Below are 22,587 nucleotides of genomic sequence, written 5' to 3'. Positions count from 1 at the left end.
TTTAATATAGTTTTAACAGAAGCACAATATAACTAAATGCATTGGAGTTTGGCCAAGACATATTACATTTGTCTACAGGCTTCAAGAGTCTTATTTGATTATTTATTTGTTTGTTTATTTATTTTCTGGCCTGAAAAGCATTTGCTGAGTTATGTTGCAGCCAGCTTCCATAAGACATAAAAGCACATTTAGGCAAACCATATGAATGAAACCGCATATGTCTTTTGCATAGTAATGCTACCTCTAAGTATGTGTTTTACATCCTTCTCTAAGGGTTATGAAAGATGCTGTGAAGGTTATTTATCATGAGCATAAATTAGAATGGGCTTATAAATCCTGCTGAAATACAGTGTCCCAGCTAATTCTGAGGATGTTTTGTCGGTGATGACAACTTTTATTTTTTCATAGTGATATTGAAGATGATAAAATTACTTAGTTATTTTGTCAGTCGTTTAGATTTGTGGTTTGTTTGGGTTTTTTAAAGAAATTGCAGCTATATCATTTCTTCTCCTCCCCCGTCATCCACTTCCTCTCACTCTGTTTAGAGCCTGCCTGCAGACAAAAAGTAGATGAAACATTTAATTCTTTGTTGTGAATGAAACACCTGGTGGTGTCTCTCCTTCTGCTGCCCTCAACCCATAATCTCATTGCTTTTGCATCATGTGAAGAGGATAGAGGATGGGGTAGAAAAAAAAAATTGTTCTTGAAGCTAACTGTCAGATACTTCTTATGCAGCTTTGGTTACATCAGTGTGTGCTGAGCACTTTGCTGCTCAATCAAAAGATTTCCATTAGCCCTCAGGAGGTTTTGCAGTCAAGGTACGGTACAGCCTGACTGAACAATATCAGTGTCCTCTTCTGTCAGCTCGGGCTATTGTCTAGGCAGATGGCCTTTCTTTTTAGCTCTCCCTACGTTTGGGATTCCTGCTTTAAACAACAGGCTGAGCGTTTTGCCTCTGGTACCCAGGGAGAATGATTAGTCATCTAGAGGAGAAATAAAATGCTACACAAATTTATGAAATGACTGTATTACTGCTCACAGTTGGTTATAAAGGATAATGCACGGAGAGGTCTCTCTTCCCCCAAAACCCATGGGAGTTTTGATCCCACTGGCACAGAGCTGACTGTTTGCTCCCATTGAGGTTCTGCCCCTAGCTGAACACTTCTCCGAGACGGCTCTTGAGTAGGAACGTTTGAAGACTTCTGCCAAAATCAAGACTTCCAGTGGATGGGTGCATGCTGGGTATCGTTCCTTGGCAAAAAAGGGTCTATAGAAACTTGGTATTTCTTTTCTTTTTCCCTGATTTTACATTGTTACATTACCCTAGGGAGAGCTTTCTTTTTTATCAATGGAAATGTGCCATACCATCTGTGCCTCCATTTGTGACCTTCCCAAAGTCATGAGAAGTTTGTGGTGTTTTTTTTAAAAAAAAAATACTTCATTTTATTCTCATATTTAGAAACAATGCCCATACCTTTTTTACTTAGATCTCAAAACATCTCAAGTGAGACAGATCCCAACTGGAGGGTAGGGGGAATTCTCTATGTCCTACTAAGAGGGAGGGGGAGAGTTTTATGTGAATATCTGAAGTGACTCACTCAAGGTTATACAGTGAGTCAGTAGCAAAATGTGAAGAAAATACTTGTTTCCTTGAAAGACTGATGTTCACTTTTACTGTTGGCCTTAGTTTTGTGGGTTTTATAATGCAATTACTAAGAACCTTACAGCATCAGTTAATTCCCTTTTCATTAAAATGGAGTGTGAATTCCTGAATAATAGCTGTTGTTGGCTACACGTGAAATTTTAGAATGGAAAATTCCGGGAAATCATACATCTGATATGAACTCTTGAAACATTCAGAAACTATACCATCAGTACAGAAGAGCAGAAAAAAAAATCCAACTTGTTGTTCTCAAACCCTCTTCATTTGTGGCAATGTGAAACCAGGCTGCTGTCAAATAACATCTCCATTTCATAGCATTCTTCACAGTGCCTTTTTTGACTGAGAGCTGCAGTCCAGCACTAGTCTTTATTATTTCTGCAATAATGGGACTCTGATAGGAGTGCATTTCACATCGGTGATTTACTGGCTCCATTACAGCGTGACCCGAAAGCCGTAACTCCTCTGCCAGGGACTGGGTTTTGGAAGCGCTCCAGGGCCACGGCACAGCTTCCAAGCCGGCTAAGGTTCTCTAATCCTGTGTGTTTTTCACCTGGTTCGATCATTTCCAGCTTGTGCGGAAAGTGTTGGGAATGTTTCATAAAGAAATGGTCTTTGTTTCAGCCACGCTGATAAAGCTGCTGCTGCAACTGAAACACGGGCTGAGCTGTTACGGTCTTCATAAGTAATTTTTCTCTTGTTTGCACCGTGGATAAGGCCATTTCTTAAGTGTAAGACAGCAAATGAAAGCACCATGTGTTTGCTGTGCAACACTACCCGTTGGCACTGCTGGGTTAATGTTATTTCCTTCGGTTTCTGGCACAGTGCTTCATACACCACAAATAGCATCTTCTCTGTGTTTCTGTGGGTGGTCAGTGAGTTTATCAGTCTAGACATAAACTGTCTAAACAAAATTATTCCATACAAGCTATAATTTCTTATAAAAGAAAACTGGAACAGTTACAATATGTAACCTAAAGTTACAAAGAAAAAGTTAAAATAGCCATGGAAGGACCACGTCACAGGATGGGGCCATACTGCGGGCAGTACCTGAAGGCTCTGGAAAGCAATCAGGTGTAGGCATGTCTGAAGGCATCTGACTTAGGGATCTGATCAGGGGTCCAGGGCGAAGGGGACAGTGAGTCTCTCGCAACATGTGCCAGAAGAGGGGGTGACAGGACGGCTGTCCCAGCCCCGTGGGGGCTGGAGGCCACCCCGCAGCTTCTCGCTACATTTACTCCATCCCTGCAGGCCCCTGGGCAGCATAAGCATATTAGCCCGATGGGAAAGGGACATGTGGGGAGGCATCCGGATACCACCTGGCCCTTGCAGACCTGTGGACTGAAAAAGGCGTGTCTGCTACATGGGATTTGAATTTTTGCATGAAGAGCAGTCGGCAATCATTTGCACTTGGGTCCTGTGAAGCTCAGGTCCCCATTCTCGGAGGCCACTCACCCCTTCGCTACCCCCAGCACCCCTGTAACAAGTTCTTCATAAGTGAGCATCTCGTTTCACTGGTACCTGTATCCAGAGAGCAGTATGCACTAGCTCAGTTTTGAGTAATGGACAAAATAAAGCTCCTGTTGTTTATACTCGGTTTGTACCACTTACTGAATTTTAATTCAGAGACTGAAATTAAAAGCCAGGGAAGTTTGAGGGCTGTGGAAGGTCTTCACTGTAGCTTAGTTCAGGGCCCATACATGCCTTGCAGTTTTACACTAACTACAGCTCATTAAACGTCGTTCTGGGAGTTTAGCTTCTTTGCTTTGTACTGCGGGTGTTTAGCATATCTGATACCACATGTGGTGCCTACACAGTTAAGTGGTATTAGTATGCTTTTTCATAGAAATTGCTGATTTTAGGACAGAGAAGATAGGAACAGCCAGTAAAGAAACAGGTGCTTGTTCTTCAATACTGGAGGATGTTCATCAGAAGACCCAGGTGATGTGTCAGAACATAATTTTCCCTTCAGCTGGTGTTATCCCCCTTTTGGGTGTATAGTAGTTGCTCCTGACATGGACTTTTTAGCCCTGTGGCTTTCGTCTAGCAGGTATTTGCCACCCCAGATAGGTTCTCCCTATGACTGTGTACTGTATGTGATTAAAGCTAATTTATTTACTCTCTCAGTTTTTTTACTCTGCACCAGTCCTCAAGTATTGGCATGTGCCAGGGTTCGATGTTGCATTGAACTGCTCATCTAGGCATCAAATAACTGTAAATAAGAGAAAGTGCTGTGGTAATTTCAGTGGACTGTGACTTCTTGAAATCAATACCTTCCTTTCAGTGGAGTTTAAACTGCTTTCTATTATGTGGAGCCTGATGCAGTAACAGAGAGATGCTTAAGATGCCAATTGGGCTGCTCTTCGAGCAGTGGGTAATGTAATGAGATATCTTTCTGAGTACAGGGGACAAGAGAGCACGTGGTGCTTTATTTCGAAGAGAAAAATCTATTGCTAAGGTTGACCCAAAAGCAATTAGTGGTTCATTTAATTGAATCGGTGAATTCACCTGTGCAGTCTATTAAAATATTATATAGAGATAATTTAGGTTCAATTTAGTAGAGCTAGCTGATGGGTTATGGAGATTTATAATGGATTACCTTCTATCTACCCACTGAGTGGATGCTTAATCTTAAGTGAAATAGCAGAGCATCCTGGCAGTTCAGCCAGAAATACCGCCTTGTGGCAAAGCTGGACTTCTCCCATACTGAAAGGGCTACTCTCTTTCCAGAATCATTAAGCTGTTGTATTTCTGGGTGTAAATGGGAACATATAAATATGTCATTGTCCTAAATACAAACAGCTGGATTTTTCACCATTTTCAAAGCAAAACTTAAATGATGTCTTGTGTAAATTGTGTAAGAAATAGTCTGTAGTAAATTGAACTGAGAGGGCTTTGGTTGTGCTGCTAAGACTTTCCTTTGTTTAAAAGGGATCTTCTGTCACAACCAAACTCACTCCAGTGTATAGTGCCTTTCTTCTCCCTGCCCTGCTATGAGCTACTTCGGGCAGAGCTTTCCCACTGTCAAAGAGAAAAGAAGAGCTAGATGGCTATAACATTTACTGAGAGCCATGCTGTGCTAGAAGTACCCTTAGCTATGCCTTATTTCTACTTTGAAGGGCATCACTGGAAAACTCCAAGAGAATTCATAACAGGATATTTATTACATACATTGTTGTACATACCCACAAACTGTACTTCAAGTTCTGTTACATTTCCTTCCTAATGGAACATAATTCACAATAAATAGATGCCTTGATCCTCTCTGTATGTATTGAACACTGTGCAAGATTCAGAATTTATTATAACTTTCTGTATTGATCTGCATTTCGGAGTCCTATAAAGAAAAAAAATGTACAGATCAGCTAGAATAGAAAAGCTATTCAGCAAAGCTATTCAGCACGGATGTTTAATAAAAACAGTTTTTGTGGGTTTACAAAGATTTACAGTGGGAGTGTTTCCCTCTTCCCTCATGGCTGACTCCCTCTCCTCTCCCTCTTTCCAGTGTGTAACGCAGTCCACGGCCGTCTTTCCACATGTCTGTACTGGTATGGCACAGTGCTGTGCTGGATTGTATAGCTTTGTGCTGCAGAGCCATGTGTACGTGTGAGTCATTCTAGGATCCTCACATGGGGAACTTTACATAAATCGAAAGCGTTTCTGTTTTGTCTATCAAAAACCTGCTCAGGGCTGTGGGACCAAACATATCTTTTTTTTTTTTTCCTGCTAAATCAGGCTGTCGTTTTTCTCTAGTCTAAGTGATACAAGAATGTATAAAAAATAAATGGTAGAATTAAGCGGAGCTGGACCTCTCCAGCAGTGAAGTAACCTTTTGTGCTATTAGAAGCGCCATGGCCCTTTGAGCTACTCTAATTCTTTTACTGGTAGATATGGAAAATAGAGAAGGGAGAGAAACAGAAGATAAAAACTGTATTTGGCAATGTGTCTGCTTCTACAAGTAGCTCATCAGATGCATGCTAACTAGGTCAACTTTGGTAATAATCTGAACCAAACTGTTTATTTATTTGTCTTGTAATAGTGCCTAGGCAGAAGCCACATCTACATTATCTACGGATAATGTAGTAAGGGCAAAAAGGCTTAAAAAACAGATAACCTAATTACACTGATTTAGTATCGTGATGTGCTACTTATACATTTGTTACTTATGCACAGATCCAGCCACAAATTTTCCTCTATACAATTTTTTTTTTGCTTGTTTTCTTCTAGATTCATAGAGTAATGAATTTCAACTTGTTGGGTACTCATTAATGGTGCCTTGTGTCATGCTTTAAAATAGATATTCTTTACATCTTTTCACCTAGGTGGAAAAGAGCTTCTTCAGTAGTAGCACATAATTTTCAATAGAGAAATGGTCTTATTTTCATCACTGTGTGGCATGTTTCTGCCACAGCCAAGGGAAATAAGCCCTCAAATCAAAATGAGTAACTGAGGATTAAATTCTTATATCTTTTTACTGTTAAAGAAATAACAAAACATAAATAACAAATACTTGATGTTAAGTATATCTTCAGTGAATGATAAGACACAAGACATGAGGCAACATCTCTGAGTTTCTTAGTATACTGTGTGCTAGTTATATACATTTTTAAAATGTTTAAGTAATCTGGGTAGGTAGTTGCATAGTTATTGTGTGAATGTTCAGTGTTAAGGATTTGTGTACTGCAGTGCGTCTGTGCTAGAATGGGTTTGCCTGAATGGTCTCTGTCTTGTAATCATGGTCTTCATCTCAAGTCAGCAGGTTATGTGGTCAAGGGAGCAAATGGTTAAAATCAGCTGAAGTTAAAAAAGGCCTTTAAGTGGTATTTTTGGAAGTCTTTCATTACAGAAATGCTTGTGGGTAGGGTGCCAGCAGAAGATTGCTGCATCAGATCTGAAAGCAATAATACTAATGTTGCTATTAGGTAATGATAATACTATATACTATAATATTTATATGACTTTGCACTAGCTTATGTGCTGGAAATTAGAACAATGCAAAGTAGTTGCATTGTACATTTCCCTTTTTTAAATAATGTGATTGTCGTCATCTTTTCTTTTTCTTCCCTCTTTGTTATAGGGAGAAAATTGAATTTTAGTCATGATAACAAAGGCATATTTCATTATATAATCATTACACTCTCCAGGGATTGGTTTATAGCAGGCTCAAATACACAGGGAGGCAAAGTATAATGGCCTAACATCAGAGAGTATTGGTGTGCTGAGCCCCATGGGACGCGCACGGGAAGGAACATGTTCACAGTCGAAGAAGTCAATCCATCTTGTTTTAGCACTGATGTGATGTGAGCTGGTGGTAAATTTGCATGAGGTGACTTGCACAACCATCATTTGTGGAAAGTTTTAAACAAAAATGCAGGTCTTCAGCAAGGTGCCTTTTTAGGGTTTTTTGATTTTTTTTTCCTTAATTCTTTCAGGATCTAGTATCCATCACTTATTATTCACAGAGTTAGAGAAGAATGGTGCTGAAGCTGCTAAAGTAGCACAATCGTATTCACAGATTTTTGTTCTTGTCATTCAGGATTGTGAGTGGGAGGCTATTAGCATTGCTGCATGAAGTACCACAGAATATATAAAAATGTGAATAAAAGGTAATCACTAGTCTGTTATTGACAGTGGTTGCAGTGTTTAAAGAGAAATATGGTCTTCTAATTGTTCCTTAGATTATAAGGATTACTCTAAATTGCAGCTGTTTGCTGAATATACCATGAATATTTTATTGAAGTAAGAGACAATGAATATTGTGGTCAGATAGGAACCTTGTCCGAGTTATATGGTCTCCAAGTAGCATTCAAATGCATGACCTCTGGCTTTCATACAGCTTTTCTACTAACTGTGGAAAGTGTGCATGCATGTGTGAGTTTTTTTACTTATTATCAAATTTTTGCAGGAGATGATGCTAACTGTTTGGTCAAGCTACTTTTTTAAAGGAGAGCTGGATGAAAGACCCATATGACTAATGCAATTATTTTAAAGCATTTAAGCCAGTCTCTAGCTGAGTCCTGAGCATGTTTCCACTTTGTCACAGGTGACAATCGCTGCTCACTGCCAGCTTGTGAAATGTGGCTGTAATATTGATACAGGATGGATAAGCACTAGCAGAGAAAGGATGCTCTCAAACGTGGAAGAAAAGGGAGAATGGGGGGGAATAGAAAATCCATTCTTGTACAGTGGATCACAGAAGGATCTAATGCAAGTAATTTTCAGATTATGCATCTTCCTTTTCTGTCCTTATGCTAGCTGGGGAGGGACACTTAAATGTTGTATGTTTATCATTCTAATATGGTTGCAAAGACAGAAAAGGTACAGCTTAGTTCTCTGTGAAAACCCAAGAAGTTGTTTTAATCGTGCTCAAGATTTGTCCAGTTTCCACCCCCACTTCATGTTAACACATAAACCCAAAAAATGAAGCGTACTTGAAATGCCCTGCCTGGTTAGTAGCCTTGAAACTCCTCATACGTATCCCTAATGCAAAACCCTCAGTACTCTTACGAATAGCACTGACATATGTGTCGTGGTAGTTTTTAGGGAGCACAGTCAGCAGCTCAGACCTCATATAATTGATCCTGGTTTGGTTAGAACTGAACACAGACTAATCCAAAAGGTTAATAATGCATTTTCTGATAATTCTGATTTGGGTTTTTTTTTCAGCAAAACTCAAACTCGGATGTGCTTTGGTTCCCTGCTCTTCCCCAAACTCTTACAATAAAACTCTTTCCCACTTTGTCCTCACACCTCTCAGGAGAACCCTCTCTGTCCCACCTGTTTTCTTTTCTTTCTTTTTTATGACACAATCTTGTGATTTACAGATCTCTTTTTTTTTTTTTCCAGAAACACCATTTTTCAAAGCCTTATCATTGTTCCTATCTGAAAAGGTTGCCTTCAAACAACCTGGGGTTGCTCCCTGTTCTCTGTCCCTGAGATGCCATCTTGCTTTGCTCAGCTCAGTACGACTTTTTCCACTGACTTCAAAGGCCAAATGTTAACTCCTGTCCCTGCCAACCCAGGGAAAGGCAGTTTGAAGTGTCTCAGTGCCTACGGAGCAATACTCCCTGGTACAGCACAAACGTGATCCTGCCGTGTGTCCTTTTCCTTCACTCTGTGCTACCATAGAAGAAAGGAAGCCAGATTCCTCACTGGCATGTAAATATTGTATTAGACACCGCGGTCAGGCTTTGAAATGTTAATACCCCCCCTAACACAGCCAGCTGACAGAGTTCTGGTTTCGTTTCGGTTGTGACTCAGGCTGTTGCAACAGGTCCTGGCAGAATTAAAACAGCTGTGAGCGGCCTGCAGGTTCCTGGGTAGTAAGGGCATCTGCTGCATTTTACGGCTACCATTTTGGGATCATTTTAACTGGTGCTTTAGAAGGGAGAAAGCTACTTGAGGGACAGCGGCTGTTTTAGAGGGCAACGGCGGAGCCCTGTGCTCTGCTCATGGATGCCAGCTGCCGGTTTGCCTATCAGCCCACAGCAGCGAGGTGTAAAATGGCCTTGCGGCGGGCTCTCAGCCGACGTAGGCCCGGTTGCGGAAGCGCAGGAGCATGCATGGTGCTCCTCAGCCTGCAGCAGGGGTGGACGGGCTCCTGCCACCTCTCACCGCTGCGGGGGAAGGAAGGAGGCCAGAGAGGGGCGGTTTTCCATCTCGGGCCGAAGGGATCCTTGGTCCCCTGGCAAAGGGATGCTTAGTCACCGGGTGAAGGGAGACATGGTCTCCTGGCGAGGAGACAGAAGGGGAACAGGAGTGAACAGGAATGGTCCCAGCCCACGGAGAGGGGCTAGAGGGTGATGGGCCAGGGTGAAGGAAGGGGCATCTCTCACAGCAGCAGCTTCAGCTGGGAGGAGAGACCCTGGCGATGACTGTCCCTCTACCTTCTCTTTCGCCACCTCTTCTTGGGGAAAAGATTTTTTTTCCTGGTCTTTTGTTCTCTGATGACTCCTTCACATCCAGCCTTTCATTTTAATGATAGCATAGCAGTGAAACCGAGTCACATCAAGGCCTGAAGGTTTCCAGCTTTAATCTGTAATGAAATGTAAAGAAACCTGGCAGGGTCTGGCACGTTCTCAGTCTCCTGTGAGAGGAACCTGGGAACTGAGCTCTGGGAATCAAGTGTTCAGACCAGCCGTGCTTTCCAAAGCAATGAATTGTTTTGATTAATTTATTTTTTTTCCCCTCCTTAATTTCCTGTAGAAATTGGGAAGATTGACCAAGATATATATAAATACAACACCCCAGGATTCACTGGCTGCCTATCGAGAGTACAGTTCAACCAGATTGCTCCACTCAAAGCAGCTCTGAGACCTACCAACGCCTCCTCTCACGTCCACATCCAAGGAGAACTGGTGGAATCCAACTGCGGAGCATCTCCACTCACCATCCCACCAATGTCGGCCGCTACCGACCCGTGGCACTTAGACTCAGGTAAGCTGGGGTTCATGCCGCATTAGCTCAGTGGAGCAGTTCAGAGAAGAATTACGTCCATCTTCCTCTGTAAGAGAAACCAAAACTGAATGGGTGTGATTGATAGATGACTGTAGCACTATAATCACGGTAGGAAACGCAAAGCTGGAATGACAAGAGATTTGCCATCACTTCTAAATGCGGTTACAGGATATTTTCTTTACCTTTTCTTTAATATTCTGCTTTATTTTTCTTTTCCATAAGTCTAACACTGTTTGAATGCTCAGTTTTGACCTAGCTGCTGTGATAGCACTTTCTCTGTAGTATTGGGTACATAGTCAGCCAAAGGTTGCAAGTACAGATAAATAAGGTAAAGTAGCATTTCTTAAGCTGTATTCCTAATAAGTGAGTATATTGTAGTCAGCTTCATACAAAAAAAGTAAATCTAATTTTAGGCATCAATATATTTATATAAAGTGCTGATTTGTTTTCTGAAATGTCTGATTTCCTTAGGCCATGTTTAATGGGAAATCCCATTAGTCATGATGGCATTCATCTCAGGCTGAAAATGCTGGAAAGCCAAAACAATTTGCTGATCCCAGCAATCTCATCCTGTTTTGTGACTGACAGTCTTTGAAAGTATACGTTGTGCCTAACTTTAGAGGTTTTTTTCTCTCTTGCTTCTTGAGTGTCAGGTAAATACTTTAAAAAAAAAAAAAAAATCTGTTCCCTTTAAATTTGTAGGGTCAGGTGTACATTGACCGCTCTCTTGTATTTTGTCCTCATTCTGATTTCACTTGTAGCAGTGTAAATTACAACCTGTCCTGGCAAAGCTGATGGCTTTACAGTGGTATAAAATTAAAATGCTAGAGGAAAAGTTGTGTGCATAATGGTTTTGATACTGATTAGTCTTTGCCTATTGTGTTTGAGGATGCATCCATCTGCCAGTTTTTATATGAGAGGGGACAGGTATATATGTCTGTCTTAGAAGTATGTGCCAAGGTCATACCTTTGGGTTTTGGATTTCTTTTTTTTTCTTGCAATGTCAAGAAACTCCATGCAGCATTTCCTTTCAGCTCTTCTTCAGTAGAGAAATAGGGCAGATACTTGTAAGGAGAGGCAGATATTCCAGAGCTGAAGGTCCCAAACATTGATACAAGCAGTATCATGATCTAAAACCTGTCAGTCCCTCCTTGCTGCCATGCCATTGTAAGGTTTTAGTACGTCTCTTCCCTGTTTATAACATGCAATCTCCTACTTGAATTTTTTCGTCACAAATTAGTAGTCTCTTTCTTCTCTGAAATTACTAGGTCAGTTTGTACCTGAAGGTTATATTCTATGCTCCTCTTGCTATAAAAGCACATTTCCTCAAAGGTACTTCACTGGCTCATGTCTTTAAAAAGTGTGCCATAAAGTTCTTGAGGATGCACTGCTGCTGTGAATCTTTTGCAGCTAATGGGTTTTGGTTGTTAATTTTAGTTGGTTTCTTTTTCCCACACTTAATTTGACTGCAAGCTTGTAAAAGACTATGGTGTGATTTACTCAAGATATTTGAACTGTTCCTAATAACTCCTGGTGTTAAAAGAAGGAGGTCCTGTTTGTCCTTGCCATGTGCTACTACGCTTGTCCTTGTGTTGGCTCAGTCTCATCTTGAAAACTTTTGCTGAGTCGATTGAACTTTGTTGACCTGACAGATTACAAACTTACACATTTTCTTCTGGATTAATTGTAGTACTCGGTCATGGAGCCAGCATGAAGGATATCAGGGAACATACAGCATGCAATTAAGTTGGCTCAAGCTGTCTGTTAACTTCTGCCCAGTAAAAAAAATATCGTTGCCATAGCCAGACTTTACTTGACTGTTTCAAGTCACGGGCAGAGAGACCTTCATTTTTGGTGATGATAAGCTTTAGTAAGACTGGGAGCTAGGAACCCCTCCTCTTGTCCTCTCCAGTGCTTCGCAGCAGTAGAGGGAAAAGATCATGTTGCTTCAAAGACTTCTAGTGAGGGATTGCTGTACACTGAAGGGAGCAACAATGTCAGGTGAGCTTTGATAGAAAGAAATTTCACAGCAAGGGAGTGGTGTTTCACCAGGGCAGGAGTGAAAGAACATTCAGGTGTGGGTGAACAATTCCTGACTTTCACTCTGGGTGACATTTCCATGATACGAAGATGAGAGATCGCAGCAACTCGTTTATCGGTATCAGGTAAGAACAACTTGGTCTTTGTAAAAGTGTCTCTGGTGGTCTGACACAGCTAGCTCTGTTTCAGTGTCAGGAAAAGTATATACTGTAGACTGTGTAACCTTGCACACAGATGATCTTGATGACTGGTAAATGAAAATGTTTGGGTTTAGTGTCACTTTGCATTAGCAAATTGACAGTTTTCACTGAGGATTTTTTTACATTTCCCAAACCCTACTAAAAGACTTTCTAACACAAATTGTGTTGAAAGAGAAAATGGAAAAATCAGAGGTATAAGTAATGGTTCCCATTGTCTCCAGAGCTGGACTAGTCTCGGTACTCTCAGTGTGAATTTACTCCTTCACTAAACCGGCTGAAGGGGTGAAGACAAAAAGCCCTTTTGAAATTCACAGGAACACTTGTAGTGGTGCTAAAGCAAAAGCCACACACACTCTGCCACAAAGAAATGGTTGCAAAGAACATGGCTTTGAAAGCAGCAGTTACTATGTACAGGGTTTCTCATTTCAAATATGTTTTTATCTGTAATTTTTGTTGTTATGTCACCTATTTAATTTTAAATAGATCTTAACAAAACATCAGAGTTGAGGACAGTTGGTTTGTAGTGAAAAGAAAAAAAGCAGGAAAAATTTTGTGGCGAGTATCATAAGGTTTAAATCTCATTCAGTGACATACTCTACATTCATCCTGATTCATATTTTGAGTTAAGTGTAGATTTGTAGCTTTGCTTCTCAAATACTGTGGAACTGAACGTTGAGGATTGAAAAATGTTGTAGGAGGAGATCAAAGATGAGTGTCTAAATAGAACAGATACACCAGACGGCAAATGTAACGATCCTTTCACCTCTAAACTGCAGTGCTGGATCAGACCTTATGGATAATTACTAGATGTTAAGCAGGTTCTGCCTGACGGGTGACCTGCACGAAATGTTTGCCGTAAACTCTTCTGTGTAGTTGCTGCATGGATACCTCCTGCTAGCTGCAAAACATTTTGGATCCCCTAACAGAGAGGCTGAAGGGAAAATCATAAAGACACACATCAGTCACTTGCAGTTGACCCTTAGAGACAAGTTCAGGCATTTATCAATACGAAACCTTGTTGATTTGCTCCCTGGACAAATGAGCCATACAGCTTCTCAGTTCATTGTCTTGCGCTTTCTGTTAGCCTTGAATTCACATATATTTCGCATTTACAATATTAATTCTTTTTAAATTTCTTTGTCATTGTAAAAATGACACTTTCCTCCCTCCCCACCCCTGGCTGGCATTTTGCCATGCTACTGGGACATTATCTTAAACCATTATCTTGTTCAGCTTGTGAGTATTCTTACAATGCGTTTTCTTTTCCTGTTGCTATGGTGATCCTTTCTTGGTGGTGATGAAGTGCAGGAATTCAACAAGTCATTCTTTCCTAGAATGTGACTTTCTGGTGATTTTAAAAAAAAAAAAGTTAATAATCAAATCCAAGCAGATCATCAATACAGTTCCCTTCCTGTGTTTTTGTCCCATCCGTATTATCTCAGTTCATGTCAGACCATCCAATTTGCCTTGGTTACATCAAAAGGAATGTAGAAAGGAGGCAAAAAAGAGCCTGATCAATAACCATATTATTTAAAAATGACATGTCCTGCCTTTACATGTTGTCTAAACCCAGCGAATCACCTGTCCGGCATACATTTAAAAAAAAAAAAAAAAAGTTATAATTGCATGCCTTTAAGTATATTAACATGCATTTTAATATCTATTACTGTAGCATGTGTAGAAAAAAAAAAAAAGGCTAATCACCAAGAGTTTTTTTAGTATCTCTCAATTCAAATTAGCTAAGATCTATGTCACTGATAACTGACACCTTGCTCATTGTGGAGAAGCAAACAAAAGCCCAAACAGATGATTGTTTTTGTAGTAAATAAACTCCCACACCTAAAACGCCTTGTACTTAAAATCAGGAGATGCATATTATTGGGATTCAGTTTTGTGGCTGTTTTTATCTGAGATAAAGGTTCTGCAGTTTACTAATGAAGTTTCTCTTCCAAACTTTTCTTATTTATATAAAAAGGATAAAAGAAACCTACTACATGTATGTACCTCTCCATTTTAGGTAAAATGTGCTCCAGTTTGCCAAACTAAATGATCTTGAGTTTAGTAAAAGCAAGAGATACTGGAAGAGGCAAGGTACATACAACTGTTGACAAACCATGCTTCAGCACCTCTAAGCTGCCATGGCACTATGTGGCTTCAAGATGCATTTATTCTGAGTATGAACAGAATGGTATCTGGGGTATTTAATGCAGGATTTAGTTAAACCCATATTAGCTTCAACATATTAAGAATTAAATGGAGCAGGATTAAATACTACATCTGCAATGTTCTTCCAAGTGGTCTGACTTTTTTCTGACTGTACATATTTAAACCCTAAAAGCTCTTTATTTCTGTAGAAGGTGAAAGGCCTTCCCTTTTAAGAATCAACAGCTTACTTTTTGAAACCTATATTGAGCACGTCTGGCAAAGACATTGTATGAAGACATGCACCGCTGTCATCAAGATTAAAACGGCTGCCTGCAGGTTTAACTCCCTTTTTGTTGCAAATTCATTCCTCTTCCTTTAACAAGTGATGGCAGGAGAAGAGAGTGGGAGGGCTGAATACTGGCCATATGATCCATGCTCACCTAACTGGCCAACAAATGATCTTTGTCAAGCAAAAGATGGCAGTCGATTTCTGGATTAAGAGAAAGTGTCACTCGTGTGTTATTGGTGACAGTGCTGAAGGTCACCTTCCGGACTCAGACGCCATCGGTTGGGTTGCCATCCCGCCCTCTGACCACTGGTACCCACATCTCAGAGGGCAGAGCGGCAGCATCTGAGGAGAAGCAGTGTCAGGCGTGCACTGGTACAGATGTGGCTAGGGAGACGGGAAATAGCTCTTGCCCTTTCAAGGGCTTGTTACACAGGACGCAGTGGGAAAGATCAAAGGCATTACTTGCTGGAGGGCAGCGATTCAGCCCTCAAAATGGTCTTAGGTTACAAACACAGGGTCTTCTCCTGGTCACAGGCATTGAAAGAGTCCTGTACGCATCAGCGAATCCAACAGCAGGAGGATTAAAGTCAATGGTAATGTGTGACTCAGCGCTCCTTCTCTCCTCTAAGGGAGAGCAGGCACTTCTCCAGGCTTCCTGCAAGGGGCAAGCGAGTCTGGGCAGGATGGACGGAAGAAGCACACCACTTTTCTTCAAGATGCAGCCTTACACATCTAAATTTGATCTCCTAGATGTTAGCAAAATTAGAAATGGATGTTAAAGCAGTTGCTGGAATAAAATGACGCTCCTCCTCTTTCAAGCGTAGCAAACAGGATTAATTACCTGTACTGCAATCAGAGAATGATGCCAGATTCTCTCTTTGAAGTTATTGATCACTCGAGGTGGTTGGGTTTTTTTTAATTAACACAGCATGTAAACATTGGGAGGCTCTTTGTCTGCCAGCAAGCTAGTTTAATATTTATACTCCCTGTACAAGACACAGAAGATGCACTTGCAGCCTGCCTTGCGGGCCAACAGATTCTTCCACTGCCAGATTTTGGTGCATTTCTGTGATCAAGTTTCCTCTGCTGAGAGTGACCAGCATTCATCCCCTATTCTCCCAATATAAATATTATCTCAGAAGTCCATGGCCTTGACCTGAGGTTTTTTTGGACAGGAAGGTGGCTTTTTTTTCAGACCGTCGGGGATTAAGTGTAGCAGAAACTCATAGCTCAGTTTATAAGCACCAAGTGTTTCTTGCAGGCAAGAAGGTAAGTGGTAAACATTGAGATGCAACAGTTTCTATTTTTCTCCTCCCCATCGAGCAGCTAACTGGGAAGAGCATCTGTCTGAAATTTGGCACAATCAGTGCTTCATCCTTAAAGGGCTTAATTATGGTGCTTGAATTACTGTAAATCTCTCTATTGATTGGGAATAAAAATACCTCCCTCCGTCTCATCTAGTTCCTTCACACAATTATGCATAGCTTTCTCTTATCTTTAAGAATATATAATTTCAGTGTGAAATTTCTGACACTCTGTCTAGTGTGTCAGACAGCTGACAGACTGCCAAGCTTGTAAATTCTTCTGGCATTCATTGAGAGACCAGCATTGTAGCTATTTCATAAGCAGTGATTTGAGTGTTAATGCTGCTTGCTATCTAATGTCAAGACAAGAAGGTGGTAATATTAAAAAGAGAGTGTTTTCCATCGTCTGCAAAGACTATATTTTTTCCACAAGTACTAACTTTAACTAGGAACATAGGGATGGCATAAATTAGGAAAAAATGGAGTAGAGCAGGAAGCATTTAGATGCCTGAGCACTTAATGTGACTGCCTTCTTTTTCCTTTCCTTAGGCTGAAAAGCAGTTCACTTCATGTGTAAGAGTTTACTGTAGATTACAGTCAGGTCATTACGACTGTTGAAGTTTATTTTAGATTTAAACTCTCCAGTCTGACACATTCCTCATCCCCAATCCAAGTCTTTTTTTTTTCCATAAGTGGCTGAACACTAAAAGTGCAGAACCTGATCTTGTTCATATCCTGGCTGTGAGAAGCCCTTTCTTCCAGTGACCTCAATTAATAGAGTCCATCATCTTTTTTTCTCCTGTTTTGTAGCTGTCAGAAGTTTACAGGCTTGTTTGGTATTCTTGTTTGTTGGGTTGGATTTTTTTATTTTTGTTGTTTTGTTTCTTTCAAGTATTCCCTGTGGGTTCATTATCAGCGATTAGCTATATACAGCTAGGCTTTGATCAGCACTTAACTCTACTGTTCCTTTGAGAGCACCAAAGCATTTCATATTCTACATTAATTATAAAAGGAAGTACTTGTTTGTCTTCCTTAACAGGTGAAATGTAAGCACTGCTCATAAAATTTTCATGAAAGTGATAGCTTAGGCCAGCATGACTAATACACTAGCAGTTCTTCTCTGGAGTCCTAGTGAGACCCAGTGTCAGGCAGACCTTACTACCAGGAATGAAAAGACAGATGAGTTTAGATCTTTGGATGGGGTGCTCTAATGTGCTGCAAATCAATTGGAAATTTGGCAGAGCAAATGTTCAAAATACTGCTTCTGAGACAGAACTTTCTAAAGTTCAAACTGCAGATAAACACAATCCAAAAGTGGCTCTAATTATCTGCTCTCCTTTTAAAATAAGGAAGAAAATTCTGTAGTATACAGTTATCAGTTACCCAACTTAACAATTGTTTTGGTCTTGCCTTCCCCCTGCTTTGCACAATTACTTGCTTGTGTGCAAAAGAAAGTGTAAAAGTAACTACTGGGAAATGACCATACAAAGGGGCAAGCAGGAGAGAATCACCTAACCATCCCAACAGACAGTGCAGGGATGTTTTTCCCCATTTCGCATTTCATCGAGAACTGGTTTGGAGGAGTTTAAGATGCAAGGATGGGTTTCCTAATAAGGTTTTTTTAGGAGGGGACGTTTTTCTGTCCCTTTGCTAGGAAGATTGCTTTTTAAGACCGAAAGAAAGAGTATTGTACTGCCCTCTTGGAGCAAGCCATTCATAAAATCCATTTTGTCCTCTGATTAAGAGGATGGACAGCAAAGTTCACCTGCAGAAGGAAATTAAAGGGCTGATAATACGGCTAATTCAGAAACAACTAGCTTGACTGATTGGGTTGTGGACTCTGGTGCCTAAGAATTTTCCCCCAACACTGCTATTGTTCATTGTTGGCATTTCCATTGTTCACTCCAAAATTCATGCTTTTTTTAACAGAAACATCCAACTACTCTTTCTTCTATAATCCCCATTTACTTTCCCACACTGTGCCAGGCGTTTGCATACAGAAGGGCTGTTCAGAGGACATTTCTATTAAGCCATCATTTCACAGGATTTTTTAATTTATACGCATTAAGACACGTTTGGAGAGACTTCACACCAAAAATGTAAAAACACAGGTTTTGTGTTTTGCATCATCTCTGTGCATGTCTGTGTCTCTCAGCAGAACTCACCGGTAGCTGTCAGTAAAAACACTTGAGATTCAGTGAAAAATTCTTAGGAAAAAATGCAACCCTTCAAAATGTTTTTGATCTAACAGAACGTACCTGACAAAATTTAGTTTAAATAATTGGTCCAAATAGCACTAATGTGTTGGAGGACTTTTTTGTGATTTATGAAGGTTTTTTCTGGTTTTGTTCCCTCCCTATCCCTCCCAGCCAAGAAGGTTGCAAAAGATTGAAGAAATCAGTGGATTTTGATCCAATGTTGAGAATTTCATCTTCCAGATAATTTGCATTATCATCCTGGTTTCAGCTGGGATAGAGTTAACTTTCTTCCTAGTAGCTGGTATAGTGCTGTGTTTTGGATTTAGTATGAGAATAATGTTGATAACACACAGATGTTTTAGTTGTTGCTAAGTAGTGCTTACACCAGTCAAGGACTTTTCAGCTTCCCATGCTCTGCCAGGTGCACAAGAAGTTGGGAGGCAGCACAGCCAGGACAGCTGACCCAGACTGGCCAAAGGGCTCTTCCATACCGTATGATGTCATGCTCAGTATATAAACTGGGGGAGTTGGCTGGGGGAGCAGCGACCACTGGTCGGGGACGGGCTGGGCATCAGTTGGCGGGTGGTAAGCAATTGTATAGCATATCACTTGCTTTGTACTTAATATTGTAGTAGTAGTATTATTACTGCTACTACTACTATTACTACTATTCTATTTTATTTTGCTTCAATTATTAAACTGTTCTTACCTCAACCCACAAGTTTTCTCCCTTTTACCCTTCCAATTCTTTCCCCCATCCCATGGGGCGGGGGGGGGCTGTGAGCGAGCAGCTGCATGGTGCTTAGTTGCTGGCTGGGGTTAAATCACAGCAGTGACAGAGAAAAGAAGATGACATTTTTAAAGTGAAAGGCCCTAATTTTTCCTCTAAGCTGCGTGTCTGTTCTGGTAGTTTCAGAATTGCTGTGTGGGTGTACTTCTTCCAATATCCTGTAACTCGCACCAAAAAAATTAAGTCTGTGACTGCGAAGACTTCTGTTTCCATAAAGACTGAAAAATGGTTCATATTAGGGATGCACTTGTAACCCTCTAACACTACAGTTGAGGCATCACTAAAAATTTAGGGAGTAATGATTGACCCCACGTAGCATAGAACAAAAAAGACCTTTTACAAACAATATGGTTAATAATATCTTTTAAATATTTTGTGGTTGTGTGGGTATTTTTTTTTAACTTATAAGTGTTTAATATTAAAAATAACTTCAGCTAAATTCTCAGTTCTATACTTAAGCTGATGTCAGTGCGACTTTAAGTAAACTCTATTAACAGAGTTTAATGTTAAACAGTTCTCCCTCCAAATCTGCTCTCAAATGCCTAGAAAACCAGGAGTAGATGTAGTTTTCCTCTTTTCTCTGTTTTCAGCGTGGAGAATTAGGAAAAAAAATAGATGTATTAAATAAAAACATAAAAAAGATAGGAACTTTCAATACAAAATTTGCCCTGGCAGCATAAAAAGACACAGCATTTTTAATACTGCTTCAGATTTTTTTTCCTCTTTTTCTGAATTGCTGTAGTTTACTTGTCATGGGAGCTCTTCACAGAGCCATACTCAGGAGGATGGGTGGGATGGACATTGGCAGAGGGATGAGCAAGAAGGGCCGACCGGAGTCTATGGGCTGTGATGTTCACCTTTGATGTAGGGCTATGTAATAGAGTTGTTTACTCCTGCTCTGTCATTTCTATGCATGTGTTTAGATTTTCTCTTGTAATCCAGTCCCTTCAGGAGAGGGAATGCGACTGTGACTGCACATTAGTTTCTACTATTGTCCTGGTTTCAGCTGGGATAGAGTTAGTTTTCTTCTTAGTAGCTGGTAGAGCGCTGTGTTTTGGACTTAGGATGAGAATAATGTTGATAACGCACTGATGATTTGGTTTTTGCTGAGCAGAGTTTACACTAGTCAAGGACTTTTCAGCTTCCTGTGCTCTGCCAGGTGCATAGGAAGCTGGGAGGGAGCATAGCTAGGACAGCTGACCCAGACTGGCCAAAGGGCTATTCCATACCATATGACGTCATGCTCAGTATATAAGCTGGGGGAAGAAGAAGGAAGGGGGGGACGTTGGGCGTGATGGCGTTTGTCTTCCCAAGTAACCGTTACGCGTGATGGAGCCCTGCTTTCCTGAGGATGGCTGAACACCTGCCTGCCCATGGGAAGTAGTGAATGAATTCCTTGCTTTGCTTTGCTTGTGCGCACGGCTTTTGCTTTACCCATTAAACTGTCTTTATCTCAGCCCGTGAGTTTTCTCACTTTTACTCTTCCGATTCTCTCCCCCATCCCACCGGGGGGGAGTGAGTGAGTGGCTGTGTGGTGCTTAGTTGCTGGCTGGGGTTAAACCACGACAACTATCAAGAGTCGAGCAATTAGTTTCTGTACTTACAGTCTGTAGTAAGGGGTGCTCTGTAATTTCAGACTGTAGCAGTACAGCCTTACCTGACTGGCAGGGTTGACATAATTTGACAAAACGCAGCCAGAGAGCTTGCTTTTGTTTTCCTCTGTGTTATGGTCCTGTAGAGAAATGTATTACTGAATGGATCTAGTGTCCATCGGTGAGTGTTTGCTCTCTTTGCAAGCTCAATTCTTGGATGCCTGGCTGCAAAACAGAATTAGGAAGAAGGAGTGATAGATAGTTCACATCTTTGCTTTTATTTTGTTCTCTCACTGTTCTACTTTTAATCAATGTCTTGATTGCTGGAGGTTTTATATACCTTGTGATCACCAGATCCAGTTGTTGTGGTTGCTTCTCTAGTTCATGTTTATGTGAAAACGAACTGGTCGTAATAATGGGAGAATATCTCTCAAAATTGTGGACATCTGTAAAGCTGAAAGGTCACAGCAGCCTTTCAAGACGTGTTAGGCTGAACAAACTCAATTTCCAGCATTTCACGTTTCATCCATTGTTTGTTTTAACCCTGTGATCACTTCCACCCTTCCTTTTTTGGAGCAAATCTAAACTGTATCTTCCTTTGTAGTGTGGTGTATTTTAACTAAGACTTGCCCACTCAGTAAAAAAGTTGAGTTAAAAAAGTTGCTTCCAATGACCTATATGTAACATTCCTGGTGTAGTGTATATCAAAATGAGATTTGCCATTTACTTTGTACTTCTCGGTAGTGCTCTCTAGCTGAAAAGTTTTCCCCTTGCCTTTACTGAATAGCCTTTTGCTCATTTCTCTGCCCACATCCACTTTCTGGACCACTTTTCTGCTTCAACAGGGTCATTTTGTATTTCAATTTTGTGAATTCGCAAAAGGCTTTTATGTGGGATCTATGGTAAAAACTCTCCCTCTGAAAATGGCAGATGCAAAATCACGCCTACTATAATGAAGCAAAATTATCATTCAGTCTGTTAAATCAACCACATCTGTCATCTTTAATCTTAATTATGGTCTGTTTATCCAGTCCTGTCTCCCCTTTCCATTCAGTGAGTGCTGCTGTATTGCAGCTGGCTGTGGCAATGACCATTCTGAGCATGCCAGATGATGGTTGGTCTCCTACTGCATTTTTATGGTCATCTAAAATTTCAAATGTCATTAAAATGATGGCCAAAACGTGGATTTTGTCTGCGGTCAGTCTTTAATCACCCTTTTAGGTGCTTCAAAGTTACTTTAACCTCATTTACGCTGAGACTAATAACAGAAAGTTGAAAAGTACAAAACTTAAGTTCAGACTCTGTAGATTTACTGTGGTTATTGAAACTATGGCCTCATACAGAGCAGCCCAAGAAAGAAAGAGAAAGCAAAGTATGCTGTGTCCTTTTACGTAAGTTAGCTTCAGGTTGATCATGTTTGAAGCAAACCCGATGGCCTGCTGTGGGAAGACAGGGTGCAAAGAACAGCATCACCCAGCTTGGATTCTGGAAGGGAACCAGATGAAGTGATGTTCATAAGCCACAGATGAGCTTAGCATTTCCTGGTACAGTTCAATCCGTCCCTACACTAGCTGCAGGTTTTAGGAAAATGTCTTTGGTGTGTCCTGACAGCAAACTGATGGCTCTGTGCCACAGCTGCATGAGCAGAGGATTTCAGGGAACTGGCAGCACATCTCTTGGGCCAATATGTAACTGTTTTCCAGGACAGATTAAAAGTTCTTTGCTCTGTTCTTCATATTTTGATTCATGCAAGTGAGACTCTGGCTGCTCAGAGAAACCTAGGGAAGATTCAGAAAAAGCTCCTAAGGTAAGGAAACCTTTCCAGTACAGTCCCCAAACCAGATGGGGATCAGCTGTTTGAAAGCAACCTTTGTAGACCAGGTAATAAAGGAAAACTGAATAGCCTTATTCA

General features: G+C 40.8%; 1 protein-coding gene across 2 annotated transcripts in view; it reads left to right on the top strand.

Moving 5' to 3' along the window:
- CNTNAP2 (contactin associated protein 2) overlaps window positions 1-22,587 on the top strand; it is a 1,210,705-nt gene that overhangs the window by 1,172,217 nt on the left and 15,901 nt on the right. For both annotated transcript variants that reach the window (XM_087766336.1, XM_087766327.1), the window contains one exon: window positions 9,866-10,096. In XM_087766336.1, the coding sequence (XP_087622462.1) occupies window positions 9,866-10,096 (231 nt within the window). The remainder of the gene's footprint in view (window positions 1-9,865; window positions 10,097-22,587) is intronic.

Source organism: Nipponia nippon, unplaced genomic scaffold, assembly GCF_047370975.1.
Source record: "Nipponia nippon isolate SJK-2023a ecotype South Korea unplaced genomic scaffold, ASM4737097v1 scaffold_1, whole genome shotgun sequence".
In the NCBI taxonomy this organism is placed as follows: domain Eukaryota; kingdom Metazoa; phylum Chordata; class Aves; order Pelecaniformes; family Threskiornithidae; genus Nipponia; species Nipponia nippon.
The sequence above is the reverse complement of the archived record's forward strand: the minus strand, read 5'-3'. Positions and strand labels throughout refer to the sequence as shown.